Source organism: Rhea americana, unplaced genomic scaffold (genome assembly GCF_003343005.1).
Source record: "Rhea americana isolate MKP2758 unplaced genomic scaffold, rheAme1 scaffold_47, whole genome shotgun sequence".
Taxonomy (NCBI): domain Eukaryota; kingdom Metazoa; phylum Chordata; class Aves; order Rheiformes; family Rheidae; genus Rhea; species Rhea americana.
The window spans coordinates 1,493,462-1,515,156 of NW_028186612.1; the positions used below are offsets into that span (position 1 = coordinate 1,493,462).

At 37.1% G+C, this 21,695-nt stretch overlaps 1 protein-coding gene across 12 annotated transcripts in view; it reads left to right on the forward strand.

Annotated features, from left to right (window-relative positions):
• The window catches only part of KMT2C (lysine methyltransferase 2C), a 202,542-nt gene that overhangs the window by 106,912 nt on the left and 73,935 nt on the right, over window positions 1-21,695 (forward strand). For 9 of the 12 annotated variants that reach the window (XM_085316432.1, XM_085316438.1, XM_085316434.1 and 6 more), the window contains 7 exons: window positions 2,504-2,675; window positions 4,534-4,648; window positions 5,121-5,293; window positions 6,064-6,224; window positions 8,632-8,745; window positions 10,734-11,464; window positions 19,475-19,594. In XM_085316432.1, the coding sequence (XP_085172558.1) occupies window positions 2,504-2,675; window positions 4,534-4,648; window positions 5,121-5,293; window positions 6,064-6,224; window positions 8,632-8,745; window positions 10,734-11,464; window positions 19,475-19,594 (1,586 nt within the window). The remainder of the gene's footprint in view (window positions 1-2,503; window positions 2,676-4,533; window positions 4,649-5,120; window positions 5,294-6,063; window positions 6,225-8,631; window positions 8,746-10,733; window positions 11,465-19,474; window positions 19,595-21,695) is intronic. The other 3 variants (XM_085316442.1, XM_085316444.1, XM_085316437.1) reach the window with 2 other exon arrangements.

A 21,695-nucleotide genomic window follows, 5' to 3' on the forward strand; every position in this document is an offset into this window, starting at 1 on the left:
ATATTGGGCATGAATGTGTTTTGATGTGCTACTAGGTAATCTGTAGCACTTCCCAGGACATGAGGAGCGTTAGGGTACTCCTCAGTATTCTCACTGCCCAGCTACTTGCTGAGGCTCAGTGTTTTCATGTCTTAAAAGTTTGGAAGCAGTTTCTAGCAGAGGAACCCTGTAGTCTAACATCCTTTCAGTGGTACACTTCCAGTGAACTCTCCTCAAGTTTGAAATGTAAATGTTTTAAGATATTATTCCTTTGATGTTAGCAACTGCGCCAAATGCTCATCTCCTCTGTTATTTTGACCAGTAATTAATCGTGTCCTCACTGTCCAGTTCAGTTCTGCATCCCCTTACATCAGATCTGTGCTGCCTGTGCTTCTTCAGCCTCCTCTTCCCCAGAGCACCCTGAGAAGCCGCGTGTGCAGCAGGCGAGGGAGCTGTCGCACCGGGAGCTCCCCCTCGCAGGTGCAGAGGCGATGCTGCTCGCAGGGTGAGGGGGGAGGAGAGCGCAGCACTTTCCAGAGCTGCCCCAGAACTGCTCCTTATCTGCTTTTTCTCCCTTTCCCGGGCACRGCAGGAGGTGGGGTGGGAGAGCTCCGTGGCTGTCCTGGGCTGGCCTTCGGTGCCTTGCACACCGGGTGCTGAGAGCGCTCAACGGTCGCAGTTGCTTTACAGCTGGCAAGGAGAAGCTCGCAAGAGGGTTGGAGGTCTTTCCCCTTGCGAGACCGGCCTGTCTGCTCTCACCTAAATTCTTCACTAGCTGGGAAGCAGCCATACTGTTCATGCTCCCAGCCAAGCAAGACAGCCAGGGCTTAAAACCTCCCTTCACTTCAGGCATGATTCAGAGAGTCTGCAACCCCAAACTAGGATAAGAGTCCTGTGCTCAGAGGAGACATTTTTACTTGTCTTCATTGCCCTTCTAACCGGGTTGTGTTCTTTTCTGTACATCGGATGTCTTGTAAAATTCTACATTTTTACCTTCCTGAAGTAATTTGTAAAGCAAGTATAATAACAGCTGTAGGAGTCTGTTAAAATTATAAATACAGTATTTATTTGTTTGTTCAAATTGAATTGTGGAGAGAAAAAAACAGAACTGTGTTTCATCCCAGTCTGTTTTCTGAATGGTCAGTTGTTAAATTGATTGAAGTAAATATATATGAAAATGAAGCCGTGAATATTTAGGAGATAATATTGTAGGAATTTCAAGGTGTTTGCTATACTATAATAAGAGCTAACTCATTTTTTTTAATATATATACAATATATGCAAATATACACACAGAAGATAAAGCCAAGTAACATAATTAAAGTTGCAAGACGAAGCATATATAAATCAAAGATGACAGAATTAAGATTAGTTTTCTCTTTGACTCTTAACTCTTTCGCTGTTGCTCAGACTCTTCCTTCAGGTGTAGGTTTCTCTGCTTGGTGTAAGCTGGCTCCAGCAGAGGGAGCATTGGGAGCACGGGAGGGGGAGAGGCTCTCCCTGCCTGCCACTCTGCAGGCCACCACCTCAGAGGTCCCCACTAGCTTGGAGAAAAAACTGCAGGAAAAGTCCTGATCAGTCCCTGAAGCCCTGGGGTAGAACATCTTTCAGGCAATGTGCCAGACAGTGTTTCGTGAGCAGTCATCATTTGTAAGAAGGGTGAGATGAGCGTGGTGTAATTTCCAGAGAGTTTAGCTGTGCAATTGTAGTACTACTACTCAACAGATGTAAATGAGATTTAATTGTAAAAGCCACATTTTTATAGGAAGGGCAAAACATACCTCTTGGATATCAAGGAAATATTTTGTCTTCTTGATGTTATGCTTCTGATTCAGATGTGGAGAAATCAGAGCTCCATAAAACGACTTTAAGGGGTTTTCTTGGTATGGATAAAGCTATGAAGTCTGTATGAAGTCTTTATTTACAGGTTTATAAATATGGATATACAGTAGGACTAGCTTAAAGAGTGTATTAATTTAAAGATGCGTGTTCATACTYCTCTGTTTTTAGACCATCAGTGGTGCACAGCAAAGTTAGTATTTTTCTTTTTTCTAATTACTACGTGGGAAGAATTTACTAAGACTTGTCTTCTGGCAGTTTAGTTCAAATTGATAGGCTTGCCTTGCTTACCCTAGTTCAAGCTAGAGCAACCATATTGCAAACATTTGAGCTAAACAGTAGTTTCCGATCTGTTAGGAGCTTTATTTTGTACTTTGTCCAGATAAGAATAGGTCCTATAGCTTTCAGTTTTATACTGGGGAGAATAGAATAAACTTGTTTCTTTTGGTAAGACCTGAGTAAAATTCACAATGCATGTAGTTTTGTTATRAGATAATGAATTGAATACATCAGAAAAACGGATGAAAGGAATATATATTAATTATATTAAATTTGAATTTCGTAAGAATGATCAGGTTCTGTATACATAAGAGCCATTAAAGAATTTCGTAGTTTCGTTTAGTCCGTTGAGTTGTTCATACTTTTGAATTGAACAATAATGGGAAAATAATTTATTCCTTTGTAGCAAAGGAAGAAGCAAATTGTGCAGTGTGCGACAGCCCTGGAGACCTCTTAGATCAACTTTTTTGTACTACTTGTGGCCAGCATTACCATGGGATGTGCCTGGACATACAAGTTACACCTTTAAAAAGAGCAGGTTGGCAGTGTCCTGATTGCAAAGTGTGCCAGAACTGCAAGTAAGTGAGAACTGAATGGCTTGGGGATGATGGTCCTAGATTTATGTTCTGCAGTTTTAAGACATCTATTCTATTAACTACTTTTTTGTTGTTCTTTTTCCCCAAAAAAATAGATTGCTTGCCCAGATATGTCTGGTCTGATACTACAATAATTCAAGTAATTGATCAAATTCCAGGGTTTGGGATCTTTCTTCTAAAAGAGCTGAGCTGGCATTCCAGCACACTACTTCTGCAGAGTTGTCATCATTATGGCAGGTTCCAAAGAGCAGCAAAAGTTTGTGATTTCCTCCTTTTGTTCAGGAGGGATTTTACTCAAATGTTCCACATTAACAAATCAGTTTAATGTAATGCTATTGGAGTCTGGGAACTCGAGCTTTTTACTCAGCTGACAGTTCATCCATACATGTACCGTAAACTGGCTGGACTACTACATTAGGTTGTCTCTTCTGTTTCATAGTATTTTTCAGAGGCAGTTGATGAGTTGTTGTGAAAACAAACTTACAGCTTAGTTGAGCAAAGAAAAAAGTGACGTGATTGTCCATGGTTGACTTACTAAGCCGGACAAGTATTGAGACAATAAAACAATAATTGTTTCAATATTACAAGGGTTCAGTGAGAAAACTAGGACCACTTGTACACTTGTTCTCATAAAATCTAATCTGATGGGCACTTCTTTTGCTTGCTTGTTTTTTTACGGGCTTACAAGAAAAGAAATAAAGATCAGTTTTAGTCAGATCAGCTGGGACAGTTWGAGGGAATAACCTTTTCACTACTGCTTCATGTACCTGATCAGTCAGTGCTCTGTGATTTCACAAGTAGAACACTGGGTAATTGCCAATATTCATATTCGCTCGCTATAGAGAGGATTGTTCCGTGATCATACACAGATGATAGTAAATGTCAGCATTGAGGTTTAAATAGTGAGGCACATTCTAGAGAGTATACTTAAAAGAGTTGTACAGAGTAATTACAGTATTTGCTAACAAACCCTCTCTCTAGTAAAAAAAGTAGAAGAAAATCTGATGTTTTTATATCTATTACTTTATGCAGTATGACAGTTTTATGACAGTGTTGAAGAACAGTATTTTAAGGATGCAGACAGATAGCATACTACTTCTTAAAATAACAGCTCTCACAGGTAACGAAGCTACATCTAGTTTGTAATGCCATACATTCTCTTAAATTCTTTTCAAGCAAATCTTGTTGCATACTCATTCATTGAATTAATTTAGTTGAACCTAAGGCAGCACATAATACCTTCAGGTATTACCAAAAATATTTGGTCTCATCTTCAGCAAATATATTTTATCACTGAATTTTGGAACTCTGTAATCTGTGTAAGAAAATTAAAATCTCTTGCTTTAATATTTGTCTTGTTTTTTCCTGTAACATTTGTCTTGTTTTTGCAATCATATTGGTTGACACTGTAGGAATTCTCTTGAACAAGCCCTCAGAGATGATGGCTTGTTTTCTTTTTTGGAAGAAACACAGTCAGGCTGTGTGTAGGAACAAGTAGAATTGTATGTTCTTTTCAGAAAGAAAGCACAGTATTTCATTTTTTGAACTAATTTCAGTACAGAAAGGCCATTAAATTACATGCATGTATGTAGATGAAAATGAGCTGATTTCTGGAAATCATAATGGTTGCACAGGCTCAGTAATTTTTGAAGTAAACATAGCATACTTGATTCATACTTAAATATGAATTTAAGGGCATCATTTTTGGACTTACTTGCAGATGATGTTCATATATTTTAATGTACCCAGTTATCTTCCTTTCTAATTAGACTTCTCATTAAGCAGATTTTTAACAGCTAAAATGATTTTTTTTTAATATCATTATTGTTATTTTTCTTAGACATTCTGGGGAAGACAACAAGATGCTGGTGTGCGATACATGTGACAAAGGCTACCATACTTTCTGTCTACAACCAGTTATGGACTCTGTACCAACAAATGGTTGGAAATGTAAAGTAAGTTGAAAGGTTTCCACCATTATCACTGTAGAGGTTGAAATATTGTTATCCTCATTATGCTGTTCTGTATTCGTCGCTGACTGCTGTTACTGTTTAACTTACTGTGACCTTGCAATTTCTGAAGGAATCCCACTAGTATGTAGTCATGTGGCTCTATGGCTGTTCCATGCAGCAGCTTAAACATCTTATATAGGACAATAAAGCAGTCAGTATATGGGAAAAGGGAAGAGAAGGATCCAGGTGGAGTGGATAACCTTTACTTAATGACAGCTGCTCTCATGAACTGATGACAGCAGTGCTACAGTGTATGCAAAGTAGTATATGTATTTATCCATGAGCTACCACTTCTTGCTTGCTTGAACAGTAGTTCTGCAACTCAGGGTTCCTTTGCACTTGAGGAAGGCAGGATGAGTTTGATGGCAGTTCTGTGAAATACCATAATTAACAACTAAATTCTTGTGATCTCTAGAATTGTAGAGTATGTGCTGAATGTGGCACACGAACAAGTTGTCAGTGGCACCATAATTGTTTGGTATGTGACAGTTGTTACCAACAGCAAGACAACTTACCTTGTCCATTCTGTGAAAAACTGTGCCTCCAAGACTTCCAGAAAGATATGTTGCATTGTCACATGTGCAAAAGGTAAGAAGCCTTATATTTGTTAAATTGTACTAAAATACCTAAAGTGCATGGTGAGCGAGTATGATATTTGTGTGAAGAATGTTGACTGTGATCTACAATGCTGTTGTAACTTGGTGTGCGACATCTTGTTCCTTCATCCTTAAATACAGTGGACAAATATCAGTCTTATTTTAATCTTAGCAAATAAGTGGGAATTGGCAGTTACCTGTTCTTTTGCTAGTGAGGTGTACAGTGAAATATACTCTACTGCTGCTCCTCATATTATATCTATTTTGTGAGTAAACAGACCAGAAGAGTCATCATCATTTCTATAAACACTAGTATTTAAAATTTTGTAATGTATATTGATTATGTAAGACTGTTGAATAAGAGAGTTTGTTGCAGTGGTCTCCATTTGTTAAATTTTCAAATAGGTATTCTGTTCAATTTTATATGTTATGCTATGCAAGTAATGAGAACCTTTGAAAGTGTAAACTCTTTGATATACACTACTATTGTATCTTGCTATACAACATCTTGATATTGCTATACATATTGTGGTATCTGACTGACTTTAGAGGTAGTTTAGGTCTTCATTTTTGAATTGGTTCAGTGCTTGACATACTGATACATTATTTTTATTTCTTCAAGAAGCTCCTGAATAAAGTACTGGTTGAAATACTTCATTTTCCTGACGGAGTGAAAAACAGTGCTATTTTACATTGATTCTTACCAGGATATTTTGTACTTTTATTGTTAAAATCGTAGTCACACTAAATTCATCTTACCAGGTGGATTCATATAGAATGTGACAGATCTCCAGATAGTGAATTGGAATCTCAGTTGAAAGACTACATCTGCACTCTTTGTAAACAAGGAGAAGGGGATCAGATTCAATCATGTGATGTAATGGACACTTCTGAACTCATTCCTGAACCTGACAGTATAGCAGGTAGGATGCATCACCAGTTCTCTTTGTACATAGTCTCCATATTTCCAAAATACTAGTTTCATATAAAAATATCTCCAGCTGTCTCACTAAGTCCTTTGTGAACGAGCCACTCATATTCCACTCTGGAGTTCAACCATTCCTTTATATAGCAGTAGCTTCTCAGGCAATCCATGTAGGAGCTGTCTTCTCAATGTACTTTCTAACCCTCTGGCTTCAGTATCCTGTACTAGAGAAATCTGAAAATAAGCCCCTTTATGGCAGCTCTCAACCTTGCAGGTTCCCAACTTGTAGTTGCAAATTGTCTAGGTTTTTCAGATCTGGTAGTTAGGTTCATAAACATACTCCTTTAATAACTGTCTTGAGGGATTCATGTCTACCATGCACATTCCTGGTAAATATTTGTGTTTTTCTTTTTCTTCCCTCCTATTTGTCAAGCTTGTATTGCCCATTCTCCTCACTGTGTCCAGATAGGACACGGCAATGGAAGCTAGACTGTGTTCAAGGGTCAGGTGTATTTAACAGAACAGCTTTTAATCAAAACAAAATGTGATTGGTCATCTTGTTTCTGAGTGCTTCTTGTCTAAATAGGCAAGAGAAATGAAAGGGACACTGGAAAAGCGAGAAGTATTTTTTTTGAAATTACTCAATAACATCATGGAAGCACAGTCTGTAGATCTGGATCCAGTGGGGCATGGACTTAATGAAGTTTCAGGTGAATGCCTATGTGTATTTCACACCACGTAGATAGTAACTACAGTCATGCAACCTGAATTCCCTAAGAGAAATATAATTGTAGATAAATTTGGAAACAAACTGAAATCTAGCAGATTAAATGCACTGTCACTACCATGTGCATTTCTGCTGTCTGAACAACAATACCTGTGTGTTGATCTTCTGTTAAAAGAAATCAATAGCTCAGTTGCTTTTGCTTGTGTGTTAAAACTAAAGTTGTGCGTAAACAAATCATTCTCTTTGACGTTACTCAGTATAGTTTAGTGTATACTAAAAAGATCCTGGAGAAAGTGCAGTAACAGTAGATATATAAGTGAGTGGAAGAAGTTTATCAGTGGACATATACACCAAGTTAGAACGTAGCAGCCTAAATCTTTGAAGATCACTTCTATTGTGAACGGTTAGTAGAAGCTGTTGGACTCTCAGACAGTATATTCAGAGCATTTAGGAAAAATCCAATATCCAAAACTCATACTGAGTATACTCGCAATCTTCTTCAGGAATCACTTTTGAATAAACAGCATTTATTTGAAATGCAAAAGTTTTGAGTAGTATTTCTATTATTATTTATAGCTAGCAGAAGCACTGATGATCGTGCTCTTTTCCCCAAGGAAGAATAGGGCTGTTATCTCAACTACTAGGAGTAATCTGCAGCTATTATATGAGTACAGCCATGCAGTGTTTTTTGCCCAAGAGAGCACTTTTGTACATTAAACTCAGATTTGGAGCCAATCTAAGTGATCATTTCCTCAAAGTTAAAATACCACTTTAGAGTTGGCAGAGTCTGAGAGCAAATTTTTAGGTGCCAAAAGTGGCATCACCTAATAGTTCCTGGCTTTTTGAACTTTAAAAAGGCTTTCCTGAATAGAAAGCTATATTCATGTGTCTATTTTCTTTTCTTGTGCTAACATYCATGGAGGATCAGTTCCTTTTGATTTAATGTTTATTATATACTTTGATTTTCATGCTGCTACTTTGTCTGTTGCATTTTAATGAATTCCCTTAACTGAAAAAGCTTTCTAAATGGGAAAAAACGTGCACTTCCTGTTTCTGTGCTCTTTAATGATACTGTCAGCTGAAGGAGTACTCAGTATTGCCTTTTCCATGCAACTTCCTTTCTTTAACATGGAGAAACTCACAGATAAAGGTATGCTAGTTCTATAGAGTTATATTTTTCATGTTGTTGGAGCTGAACAGATGGGTTGAAAAATCAGCATTCCAAATGCTGGTAGTAGATGGAAGCTCATCTCTGAGTTACTGCCTTTACAGTATTTGTATGCAAATTTGAAGCCTTCATGCTACACGTTCTTTTGAATTTAGAAGTTTGAACTGTGATAAAAGACCTTTTATATTACTTGGGTAATGCAGAGGAATCTATAACTATGTGTAAATTATATTTCCACAAGTAGGTTTATATAATTGCTTTACATCATCTTTTCACTATCTGAAAAATATAAACCAGCTTTGGTGTTAATGAGAAAAGGAGTACTCTTTAAGGAGTACTATATATTCTCCTTGACCTTCTCATTGGCCTGATTTGCCCTAACTTCTATCACATAGTTAAATATCATTCAGTTAAGCCAAAAGGTCAAGCGGTGATAGCAACTGCTGATGCCAAAGTAATAGAATAAACAACATATCAAAACTGATAACTGATTCTTTGCTTCTCCTTAAGCTTGTACAAATGAAATGGATATTGAAAGTGGTGCAGAAGATCTGGCATTTCAGGAACAGACCATTGCTGGTAATGGCCTCGATCAAGAATCAACTGTTGGATGTGTCACAGATGGTAAGAAATAGTTTTGCAGCCTGAGAAAATACAAATCCAGTGTTCAGAATCCTTTCCCACTCAGTAAGGATTTGTGGTGCTTTGTAAATTTAATAGAAAAAAGTGCTTGAAAAGCAGTGGAAGGARACAAACTGTGCTAGTTCCACTGTCAGAATTTTCAAGCAATAGTATTAACTTTTTTTTTGTTGAAGAAGTATTTTATTGAAGGCAAAGATAGATGTAAATTACATCTTCAGAATACTTGTGTAGTAGAAAATCCTTTTGCTTGTTTGGTAGGACTGGTTTCCTCTAAAAGCTGGAAATACTGTTAGATACTTCTGTACATTGGAGGATTTCAGTAAAAAAACATACAGATTGCTCTGTAGATTCCATTATTTGTATTTTCTTTTCAAGTCTTTAGTTTGTAACTGAACACAAGTTCTGGTGAATTTCCCTTTTTGTATTGTGGGGCACACTTAGTAACTGGGAACTTCCAGTTTATGTGCTATTTAGTTGTAATTGTTCAAGTACGTGCTTGGTTAAGATTTTCTCCTTTTTTCCCTTGCCCCCTTCCCCCTAGATAACTTGTTTATTAAAGCACATCTAGACAGGATGTGCTATAGTAGTTGATCATTAAGGTTTGGGGAATAAATATATCTTATCAATCACTCATGAAGTTCCAGCCAAAGAAACAAATGCAGATAGAATGGTTTTTGGCTCAAGTCCTCTAAATGTTTTAGTGACTGATGTCAATGGCAAACTTTCAGATGTAACCCACCCATCCTCAGGCCATACTGAGGGATGGTTGTTCTAAGCGAAATCAAGAAACTTGAATTTAAAGCCAGAAGAGAAAAAATTTTAGCTATGATCTCTATGTTGTACACCAGGGAGTGTGAAAAAGGGCCATAATTTAAAATTTTGTAAGTGAAGATACAATAAAATGGTAGGCTGTGAGCTCTAGGGGCTAATGTGTTTGTATAGTAGTATGAATTTAAGAAGAGTGCAGGCATAATAGAAAATAGGTGTCCTGTAATGGAATGAGAGACCATCAAATGAAGATGCTGAAAGCTACTTCAAAGCAGAAAATAGGATGTTGAGCCTCATGGAATGGATACAACACACTAGAACTCCTTGACGAAGAAAGTTATGGATTAAGTAATTTTGATTCGATTCGAGGGGAAGCTGGGCTTACATTTTTGAAAGAAATTGATGGGGCATGATAAACCACAGACTGTTTTCAACTCAGGTGATTTCCTAAAATCTGGAAGAGTATTAGGAAGAAAATGTTTGTTACGCATATTTGTCCTATTCTTCGTAGTTGTCTGCTTTTGACAACTGTTGGGCCAGTCGCTTAAACTACATAAATTTATGCTAACGTAAATCTTCATTATGTAAAAATGAAAAAGGAGAGGCTACTTTGAGCTGCCTACATGGAAATGGAGGCTCACGTTCCTCAAATCGCTGTATCAGGTCCACTGAATGCTCTTTATAAGCAAAGTTTCATGCTTTGCGATTGTGTACGGTGATTTCCATTCACCTGTCAACTTGACTCCTAGCAATACAGCTGAGGGAACTTTGCCTAGTATATACATTTGGGAGTATCTTTTGTACAGTGGAATCATTGTTACTAGCTGAGGAGCTGCCCTTGCTATCCTAGTGTAATCTTCTTTCAGTTGACTGCATTATTATGGAAAATGTGAAGGGGAGTGTTTGAGTTTTTCCTTGAAAATGTCCTATTTTCTTATGAGGTACTCTGCTATGTTTCCAGGAGAAAAAAGAAGAAAGTGATCAAACACTGTAGTAGATATATCTGCTACAAATAGAGGTTACTACAAACATAGGGTCAAAAATGGATATTTATAAAGTGTATTTTAAGCTAATGCATGAAGTTATCTTCAGCCAGTGATACGTCCTTGATGCACTTCCTGTGTACCAGCTTTACTTGGTGACCAGTGCAACTCTGTAAGCTGTTCATTTTTACATTAAGCCTTTAATGTAATTGTACTTAGTTACAGGCATATCACTAGAAGAAAAGACCACAGAACTGGAAACAGAAGTCTGTGATGAAGTTAATTCAGCTGAAATGGAAATGTCTCCTAAAAAGACACCAGCATTGGATGACAGTCAGACTGAGAAAATGATGGAAGGTGTTCAAGCTGTATTACAGCAGGATTCAGATGAACAGGTGGAAGAGACACAGCTGTCACAAGATAGTGTTGAGGTATCAGAAGTATCCACAGTAGACTCTCKGTCTCTGTCTTCAGTACCTGAGACCGTAACTGTGATGCCTGAAATACAAGGGACTGAAAGTAAAGGGGAAATTTGTATCCATATAGAACAACAACTGGAAATAATAGAAGTGCAAAAAGAGGTAGAAAAAGGAGAAACTCTTGAAAACTCAGAAACACCAGCTGTTAGAGAAGTGAAAGCTGCTTCTGCAAATGAAGGTTTGCAGAGCAGTTCACCAGTTGGAGACAAGCCCATAAAATCACCAGCTGACACTTACCCTTCACTTCCATCATCAGTTAATATAAACAAGACAAGTATGTCTTCCTCACCAGATGTTTCATTAGACTTGCATTCTTCACGTGACGTACAGCACAGCCAACCTCCAGCATTGACTTCCACTGCTGGAAGTGCTCTCACGACTACTTACATATCAGTCACTCCAAAAATTGGCATGGGGAAACCAGCCATCACCAAAAGAAAGTTTTCACCTGGAAGACCCAGATCAAGACAGGTAAGCGTGTAGAATATTTCATTATATACATCTATGAAGCTGATTCAAATTTCAGTTTAATACAGTAAGCTGACCTATTTTGGAAACTATGTGTTCATTCTCCCAAGTGAGTGTATAGTTTATTTCTTTAAGGAGGTAATTTCATGTTAAATAATTCAAGGTCATACATAATAAAGGTTCTCTAGTGAGAATTACAGTTTCTTTTTTTTAGATTGTACTTAGAGCAAAATAAACTATATTTCTAATACATGCTAGAATATTTCTGCTAGAAACACAAACATACATAATGTGCTTTTTCTTTAACTCATCTCTTAGTCTTTTTCATATATATATTTACATATATATATATATGCATGCTAATACCTTTAATGTGTGGTAACGTTTCCTAAATTGGCTTCATAAATGAACCTGCAACAACTCTGCAACATCATGCTGCCAGATTTTTTCTGGATGGAAGTTTTTAATGAAGGCGAATAGAGTGATGGTTTTGTTATATGTGCAAATAATAAGAAAGAACTGTCTGGTAGAAATTGTTGTGATTTGATGAAGATTAGATTTGATAATTGAAAATTAATCATCACATCTATAGCCTTCTGCAGCATCTTACTCTCTGTTCTAATTGTGTATTTATGGGAATAAATGATTCGTGGAACTTTATTTTGCATTTATTTTGTGTTTGCAAAATTCTACACAAGAGGTATGTAAGTGTGACAAATTAAGTAGTGTTTCATTTCTTTTCTCTTAATAGAATTTATTTTTAGTCTTTGGGACTTTTAGGCTGATCGTTTCACGTTTTTCTGAACTTAGTGTTAAAGAATTATTTTCTATATTGTAGAATGTTTTACATTTTGTCATGTAAGCTAAGGTTTCAAAAATGCAGTGGAAATTTGGTTTTCAAGAGGAGCTATGAAACAGTGTTCTAAAGGGGTTAAGAATATATAATAATGGAAGATTTTAGAGCATCTCAAGGTTTTTTGGTTTTGTTTTTTTTCTTCATCTGTAAGCATGATGGAGGTTATACATGAAATAAAAATAGACTGTAAGCTTTTGGGAAAAAAGTGTTCTGTTTCCTCTGCACTGATGTTGTCTTACAGTAATCAAACATTATCACTTTTAATACTGTGTACTGTCTTAAAATGAAATTTATTTCCCTAGTTTAAAATTTGCATGAATTTGTCATGCAGATTTTAAAAGTGTGGGGAAGAGATGGGGGTGGGGAGAGCATTCCCAAATAGTCTAAAATGAATTCAAAGTGTCTGTTGGGGAAGATTTTTGCCTTGTTTTGTGTGCTAGTAAAAGCCACATTTATTTTTCTGTGCTACTTGGTCTTGGTGTGTGTGGGCACCTGCATCATGATACTGGCAAAAAGAAATCAGTTAATTGCTAGAGAGCCTAATGAGGAAAACATAGAGGCTGATTCCCAACTGCAAATGCATTCATCAGAAATGCATTTCTTAAAAAATCAGCTAAAAAGTATTGGATTATATATTCTATGTATAACGTGGAATAGATATTAACCTCTCAATATATGGTGTAAGTAATGCAAATAAAACTGAGTTGAATTACTGTTTAGAATTCATTTAGCACAAACAAAATCCTAGCTGTGATGCTAAATTAACATAATCTATTCATCAGTTTGGGAATTATATTTTGAAATAAAAAGGTACAAATAACATCTTAAGGCAGTTAACATCTTAGCAGTGCCTATTGTAGAACTGGATAAGTTACTTGAAAAATTAATGAACCCTCTTCTAAAATTACGTTAGTCTGAGAAGGCTCCGTTTGATCCCCTTGATTTTGATAATCCTTTGCTTGTGCTTTAAACAACAATAAGCTGGAACTATTGTGGGCTAATAGCGATTTTTTGGTAAGAAAGGAAATGTATATTTTGTTTTAAGTCCCAATATTCTTTCTGTCTTTCCACTGATTATTCAGTTCTAGCGCAGATCAGCACTTTGTGGAAATTGATGAAAAATTGTCTTGTGTAAGGACTGAATAAAAATGAAGAGCTTGTGGATACTTGATTAGTGAAAAACAGACATTATTTTCCTAACCTTTTACTAGTAATACAAATTCAGCATAACTAGTAGGTAGGGCTTTGGGATCTTTTTCAGACTCATAGTTGATCGGTTTTTACTTCTGTTCATCTGATTTTCCATGTTGGAGATGGAAATAAAATGCTCATGTCCATAGATATTATGTGGATAGGAACAAAAACCGTTCTAAAATATTCTATATAAAAGAACAGCACCTTGCAGTTTTATCTAATTGTGCTCAGTTTATGCCATCTTTAAAAGCTCATTGCATGTGTAGTGTTTTATATATATAAACATATATATGTGTGTGTGCATATATATAATACATATTTGTTCCAGTTTTCAGGAGTAAAACTACATTTTCCGCTTTTCGATGCATGTTTCAACAGCCCTGTATATGACTTTCTATCTGGCTATTCTGTATGATCTTGGAAACTTGTTCTCAAGTTAGAAAAAGAAAGAAGGAACCCTGTAACTTTTTTCTTCTGTAATCTTCATTCTGATATTCCCCCATGCCTCTCTTTTGAATTCACCACATACTTGCATGCATTGGGGTTTGGTTTGGTTTCCTGTTACCTGAGAATTCTTTGGGACACGTAGTTCAGCTGTTTTTCACTAAATATAAAAGCAAAGAATTAAGTTCTTTTGGTTTTTTTGTGTCATGCTCTACAGATACTTCAGAATGGATATTAGCTCTGAATTCCGGCTCAGGGAGACACTCCAACTTGGCAGGTTCTGATGGGTGGGGAACGTGTTGTGTTCTCCTGTCCATCTTTTCTCTGTCTCGCTAGTGCTTTGTTACAGAAAGCTCATAAACTTAATTTCAAATGTATTAGCCTAACAAAATGTCCCAGTGCTTGTTTGTCTAATGATGAGGTGTGTGCTGAGGTCTTCTCAGAAGACTATTCTCACAGTTCCACCTTCTTTGAAGAATTCACAATAGCTTCCAGTTCAGGGAGGAAGAGAGCTGAAGGATAACAGGGAATGTACTCAGCTATAGCAGTTTCCTTTTCAGCTTCTTAAGGGATAGTTGCTTCCACCTCCTGCTTTCAGAATAGGATCCAAACTGCACTGAAGGAGCTGGGTCTATTGGGAGGAAGGTAAACACAGGCTAGGCAAGGTCACATTGACCCATAGCAAGTAGAAATTGGAGAAAACAGTCCTGGAGGGAAAAGAAAGACTGGTTCCCTGAGGTTCCAGGAGTGTGGTAAGTAATGGCAGTATGTCATCTCAGTTCAGAACAGACCAGGTCATGTGTGAGTCTTCTCTGTGTCTGTGTACATCACTAAAAAAGGAATTTTGCATTCTCAAAAGCTGGTGAATTTTATGGGTTCGTGGTCAATCTCTTTCTATTTAAAGAAAAGCACATAATGTTGATCTGTTAGGAGCTAGGTTATGAGGTACTGAATGTTATCTTGCATCTAGATTGTAGAACCATGGAATCAGTAAGGTTGGAAGGGACCTCTGGAGACCATCTAGTCCAGCCTGCCCGCTCAGCAGCGATCAGTTCTCAGCTAGTAGAATAAGAGAGAAAACCTACACAAAATAGGGTTGGGTGGGTTTTTTTGTGTTTTTTGTTGTTGTTGTTGTTTTGTTGGGTTTTTTAAGGCAGTCRTGGCTCCCACGCTTGGCCAGCCTAGCATTGGATCCACAGCTGCTTCCTCTGTTGCACAGAGGAACTGTCACTATAGGACCAGTCACTTATCCAGAGCTGCACAGGTTTAAAATAGATATTTTCATGAGATTAATATTACTCTGTGGACCCCAAGGACAAGCCAACATTAACCAGTTTCTGCAGGTAGCAATATTCTCCACTTTTTCCTAGGAGATTTGGTCTTCACCGGACACAGGTGAATCCATGTAAATTAATAGTTTATGATTTGCATTTGTTTTCATTAAAATTAATTTATGTGCTGTGCAGTGGGATAAATGATTGTCTCTTYCTTCAAAAGCTAATAATAGGATCGCTACTAAAATATGTTTGATTATTCAGTTTCAGTATTGGATACAAAGTTATTCATAATCCTACTCCTGAATGTATCCTGACTGTAGTTGTTCATAAATCAGAGATACTTGTTATTAGCTGCCAGCATAACAATATTRTTGAAGTGCTAACCTTAGAGTTGTATCTGTGCAGTCTCTTTGCCATGGAGCATACAGATTGTCCACCTGTSCCTACAAATAATTTGCAGGTTTATGCCAGAGGGATTTCTACTTTTATCTTTTTGTAAAGCAGTAGTCTTAAAAGGAATTATCACATAAGGTTGTTGATGATTATTCTGACATATACCTTGTTTGAAATCTTCACAGGAAAAATGCGTATTTTTTTCTGTGGTTGAATGATTTAAGTGTTATTGGGGATATTTCATGTATCTGAAAATTTTGAATTAGTTCTTTTGCAACAGCACTGAGTATTGGGAAACAATAACATAAAGTCAATAATAAGTGCAGGTCATTACAGCATATGCAGCTTTGTAAGACTAATAGATAAACTGTTTTGGAGGAGAATGATTTGTAGAAGCATATTGTATAGAAAATAATAAACTTCGACCCCTTCCATTTTACTGTAAAAATTATTTGAGTGTATGTTCCGTGGAAAATGCTGTGATTAGATAAAGCAAAGGGAATCATTTTCATCATGATGATACTGGTGAACCTTGGTATATGGCTCACTACATATTTCTAGGTACTTTGAGAGCTTCTCTGTAGCGGAAATGCAGACCATCATGATGGAGTCAGGTGCTTATTCTTTCTTGGATACTGTGGCTTTTTCACAGTCTTCAGTTACTGGGTACTCCTTAGTATGTTACTGTACATAGATGCTGGAAAAGAGATCCAAAGAGATCCAAAAGGTACTGTTTCAAGGATGAGTTTGTGTTAGAATTGAGGGGGTTTTGTTTTAGGAGTTTTATGGTTTTGTGAGGGAGCTCTAGTAAGAACAGATCTAAGTTTTGTTCGTATCCCTAAAATTGAATAGTAAAATGAAAATGCATGTTTGTGCATTTATGATYACAGTATGTTTCATAAAGCATTGGGCCGCTGATGCAGTCGCTGGTAACAGCAAGATCTCCGGAGCCCTGGTGACGTTGTGTTGCCTGTGGTTGTAGTTTGGTTGTAGCTGTGGTGTTYAGTTCTGAGGACTCGAGAAGGCAATGGAGAATAAGAACTTCCCATTTCTGTCGCAATACCTGATTATTGCCATGGTTTTGCTATGAATGAACTGAATAGAACTTTTTCTTCAGTGTTGTGTGGTAATAGGCATTAATTAAAAGCCAAAATATAATTAACGCATCTCTTTGATGGAGTTCATTTGTTCACAGTATTGTGGAAATGTGCGTTTTTAATTAAATTTATCTGACCAAGAATTCAAACGTTTCTGATCTACAATAAAACCTGGATTAAATTCCCAATTTAATTCTTAACAATATGGTTCATGAATCATATACAATTCATTTTGTTTTGAAAGACTGAATGTTTCATATTCAGGTTTAATATTCCATTAGCTTTTAATCTTTTGAATATACTTAATCACTAGAGAAGTGTATCTTCTTAAAGGGAAAATAGCATCATAAGTTCCAARTAAAAGTAGATAGTTTCAGTTTTTTATTAACATTTTTAGTGTATTTGGATATAAAGAACAATTACTTAGCACACAAACTGCAAGTAAATTCAATAGAAGTTTTAACTTCTGCAGAAAGCAAAGTTGACAGTTTGCTTTCTCAAACTGAGAATCACTATTTCATGTTCCTTGATATTAAAAATCAAGCTAGCACAGTAGAGTTACATTTCATCTTAGCAGAGACCTGCTGAGGTAGCTGCTGAGCCCTGTGCGCGCCTTCCCCCACGTCTCCCTCGCGGCCGCGGTGCTCACGTTGCGGCCTGGCGGCGGGTACCAGAGGTGTCCGCTTCCAGCGGCGCCAGGCTGGTCCCTTCCTGGCAACTGCTGCCACTTCCCGTCTGCTCTCTGAGCTGTCTGAGCAGTCACTGGCTGAGTCAAGTCAAGCAGAACGAGCCGGGATAGCGAAGTCATGCGATTGCAGCTATTCAGTTGACTGGGCCTGCTTGAGCTGCAGCGCGGGTTAGCAGAGGCTCCCGGGCCCGCCGGAGCCTTTGAGGGGGGCTCCGACAGTCCGCAGCTTTTCCTGGCTGTGAAGCAGACTGGTTAGCCCTTTGTGTGGACGAAGTTGTAAAGTTTATTATTATTACTGTATTTTTAAGTGCTGTATTGTCTTCATTCCATTTCCCCTGCAGAAGTAGCTAAACTCACCAAAGCAGATTTGCACTGGATACCACTGTGTCCATACTGTGGGTTTTACCACTTTGACAATCTTGGCGTTGTTGAAATGCAGCTTTTACGTGCATTTTAAGCTTCTGCGTCGCAGATGGACTTGCTGTAGATGGGCTGCATCGACGACTGCACTGGGCCCTCCTGGGCCACTGGCATTTGTCGCCTGCCCACTTTTGCGAGAAGGTGGCAGTGGCACCACACGAGCTTGTGGGCTCCTCCTCACCTGCCCCTGCCAACAGAACTAACCTGGCTGTGCCTTGATCGGGTTGGGGAGCCCTTGCCACCACCCTCTGGGCCTGAAGTTACTTGAGGGGGAGCCGCACTCTCGGTGAGCCCCGCGCTTTGCCGAGTGAATGCCTGTTTGCAGGCTCAGGTSAATCCATCCGTGCTGATGGACTGCAGATGCCAAAGAAACTGCTTTCCACACATTCTCAATAGAAGATATTTTCTTCTAGAAAACCATATTTTGTAATACTATCTCGCTTTTCTTTATACTTACTACTGTATAGACTGATGTACAAAGGCGTGAATGTGTTTGTGCTTGCACATGTAAGCCATTATGCACGTGTGAGTAGTTGGGACTATTAACGTGCATTAAGTTACTCTATATCATCCGTGCTGTTCTACTGCTGAACGTAATTCCTGAGAAGTAAACCTGTGCTTCTCTTCATCTGTTGTACTTCTCATCTTACTGTTACTTYTTTTTTTTCTCACATAAGCTTAGAATAAGAAAAAAGAAATACTATAAGTATGCTAATCTACAAGTGTAGAATGAAATTATTTAACAAGTCGTTGGCGGTCCTCTTATGCAGGCTTGAAGGCTTCAGGGTTGAAGAAAAACTTCCACAGCTTTTAAAGTATCTGAGGAACTTCAGCACTTTTTCTTCTACATCTTAGCACTTTATTTTTGTTTTACTATATTTTTTGTCACAGAATCAAATGATACCCCACAGTGTTGGGAACTACATAAATAGGAATAAAAAATACAATCAGTTACTTAGAGTTTCTAGGTACACCGTATGTATACACAATTACTACATGTATATAATAATATTTGACACCATACTGAAATTATTAGGGGTGAAAGAAACATTAGTATTGGGCTTTTATAATGTTTTTTTGTGTGTGTGATGTAGCTGCAGGAAAAAAGTATTTTGCTAATTACCCATGGCTATTTTTCTTTTCTTTTTTTTCATATTTTATTTATATTCCTTGTGTTTCGCATGCTTTTCAGACTAGTTGCTGCCCGTGATTGCCAGTAGGTTTAGACTCGAAAGCTGACTGAGGACATCTGCTCTTTCAAAAACACAGTTTGAAATGTAAAACAGAAAACTTCTTATCATTTCCAAGTCCTCTCTGTTCAGTTTGAGGCAATAAAAATTAGGGATAAAATTTATTATTATTATCACTGATTGCTTTCTATTTGTCTCCTGCTTCATTTATGAAACTCATTTCCTGGTACCTAACTGTCATTTCGAGGTTAAAATTTTAGTGCAAATTTCAATGACAGCGTGAAAATTTTCTACCCTCCTCTCAATCAGTGTGAACTAATTGACTAGCTAAGTTAATGTAGAAATGCCTATGCCTGCATGTGCTTTGCTTTTCAGACTTTTTTTTTGTTGCTTGCTTTTCTTTTTTTATGTTGCGAAGTTTTATACATCTATTTTCTCACCTACCATATCCTAGGGGGCTTGGAGTACCAATAATACAGTCAGCCCACCTTCCTGGTCCCCAGACATTTCAGAAGGTCGGGACATTTTTAAATCCAGACAGCTTCCTGGCAGTGCCATTTGGAGCATCAAAGTGGTAAATAATTTGAATTTATTTACATGTATCCATTGCTGTCTTTCTGCTGTAGAGACTACTAATGAAATTCTGTATAGCACAACTGAATTAATCTTCCATTCTATCACTGTTTATGGCCTTTAAAAATTATGTAAAACTCTGGAACTTTCTGTTTAAAAATGTATGCTTTCCAGAGTATAGAAATACTGTGATAGCATTGCCATAATTTTACATGGCAAAGAATAATTTGTTACCAATTTTTGTGTGTGTTTAGTACTTCAGTTCATGTGGTTGACTTCAAGTAGCTGTCAAAATAAGTTACTGGAGAAAAATGTCCTTAAAATTGACAGTAAGGTAAGCCAGACATTTAAAAACAAAAAACAAACAAAMAAACAGATCTGAGGTGTGTCTTAATTTTCAGAATGAATCCAAAGTGACATTGATTTTAGCCTGTGGGGGAATAAATACCTGCTATCCTATCTGATTAGACAGACCAAGCTTTTGTCCACGGTGACATTTATCATTAAAAATACCTGAAGAAACTAACTGGAATTACTGTCTTAAAAAAAAAAAAAAAAGGAAAAAAATCCACTAAACTATGAAAACCTAATAACTGTAGATTCCAAATGATTTATTTTCGTCTCACTTTAACTTTCATGCTAATTTTATTTTAATTTGACATTAGCTTAGCTTTTGCTGCTTCAAGAATTAATTTTCAGCTTAATATTCAGCATTAACATTGATATAAGTATGTGCTTGTTTCTGGTCTTGTGAAAATAACAATACTGATACTAAGTCTGAAACACAGAAAATGAGAAACTTGTCAGAAGAGTTCATATCTTAAAAAGTTCATTCTTGTTTGTCCTGTGTCTACATATGTTTTAATTCATATATATGAGGACATTATCTGTTCCCCTTTACTGCATACAAATGCTTTTGCCATCAGTGATGTCCTTCGTTTAATTTCCTAAAATAGTGTTGTCTTGCATTACCTCGTTGTATAAGAGTAAGGTAGTTTAATTTCTCTTTCCATTAATATGATGGACATTGATAAAATGTTAATACTGGGTTTCTTGGATTCTCCTTTTAATAATTACCGTGAATGTATATCATCTTTGAAAACAGGATTTGGTGTATTTGAAAAATACTGTTGGCAGTATTGAGTCCGTCACGCTCCTTTCCATCTCTGGACTCTCTGTCAATGGAGACTGTTCATGTCTGTTGGCAACATCATCACCAAAGAGCTTTGTGGTTTAGTCAACATTGTTTTATTGAGCAAACATTCTGTCTTAGTATGAAAAGTAATTTCTAGCTAACATTTGGATACAGACACTGTAGACATCTAGATATTTTGTGGACAAAGTTGGGCTATCTTAGCAGTAGATATTATTCACAAATTTGAAATGTAGTAAATAACCTCACTACTTATTTGGAGGTAGGAAAGGGTGCTCTCTTGGGTGTATATACCATAACTGCCATGATTTATACAGAACAGAGCTTCTGAAATTGATACAGTCTGTGCAAAGGTGTCTGACATACTAGCCAGAACTCAATTAGGAGCATTGTCAACATGATCCTTTTCTCTCTGGAAGTGATTAGGAAGTTCTTCTTACAGTTTGTGTTCAGTTCGTTTTGAAATTAAAAAAAATCATGAAATAATTATTATTAAAAAACCATATTTGCTTTTCCACAGTTCATTATGGTTGAACGTACTTTACAAGTACTCCAGAGTACACAAGCACTGCAACTATGTGTCTGCGTATAAAATAAGGAARAAGCTTCCTAAAAAATAAGTGGATATTTTAAAAGAAAAACGTAACTTTAGGCGTATATSAAGTGTTGATACGAGGTTAATCAATACAATGAATAGAAAAAGCTCTCTCTGTACCTGCTGGATTAAAGAGTTCAGTGGAGCCAGGTCTTGCTCTTCTTTAGAAGCAGAATTAAATCCTAACGACTTCTAATGTTTATTTGGTTATTCATACTATAAGAAAAGTAGCTATGATTACAACTAGCGAAGTGTCCAGACCATGTTCAGAAGTCACGTAACTGTCTGAGCTGAGTGTTCCTTATTTCCAGTTGTTCCTGAACTGAAAATAAACATTACTGGTTTTGGCTGTTT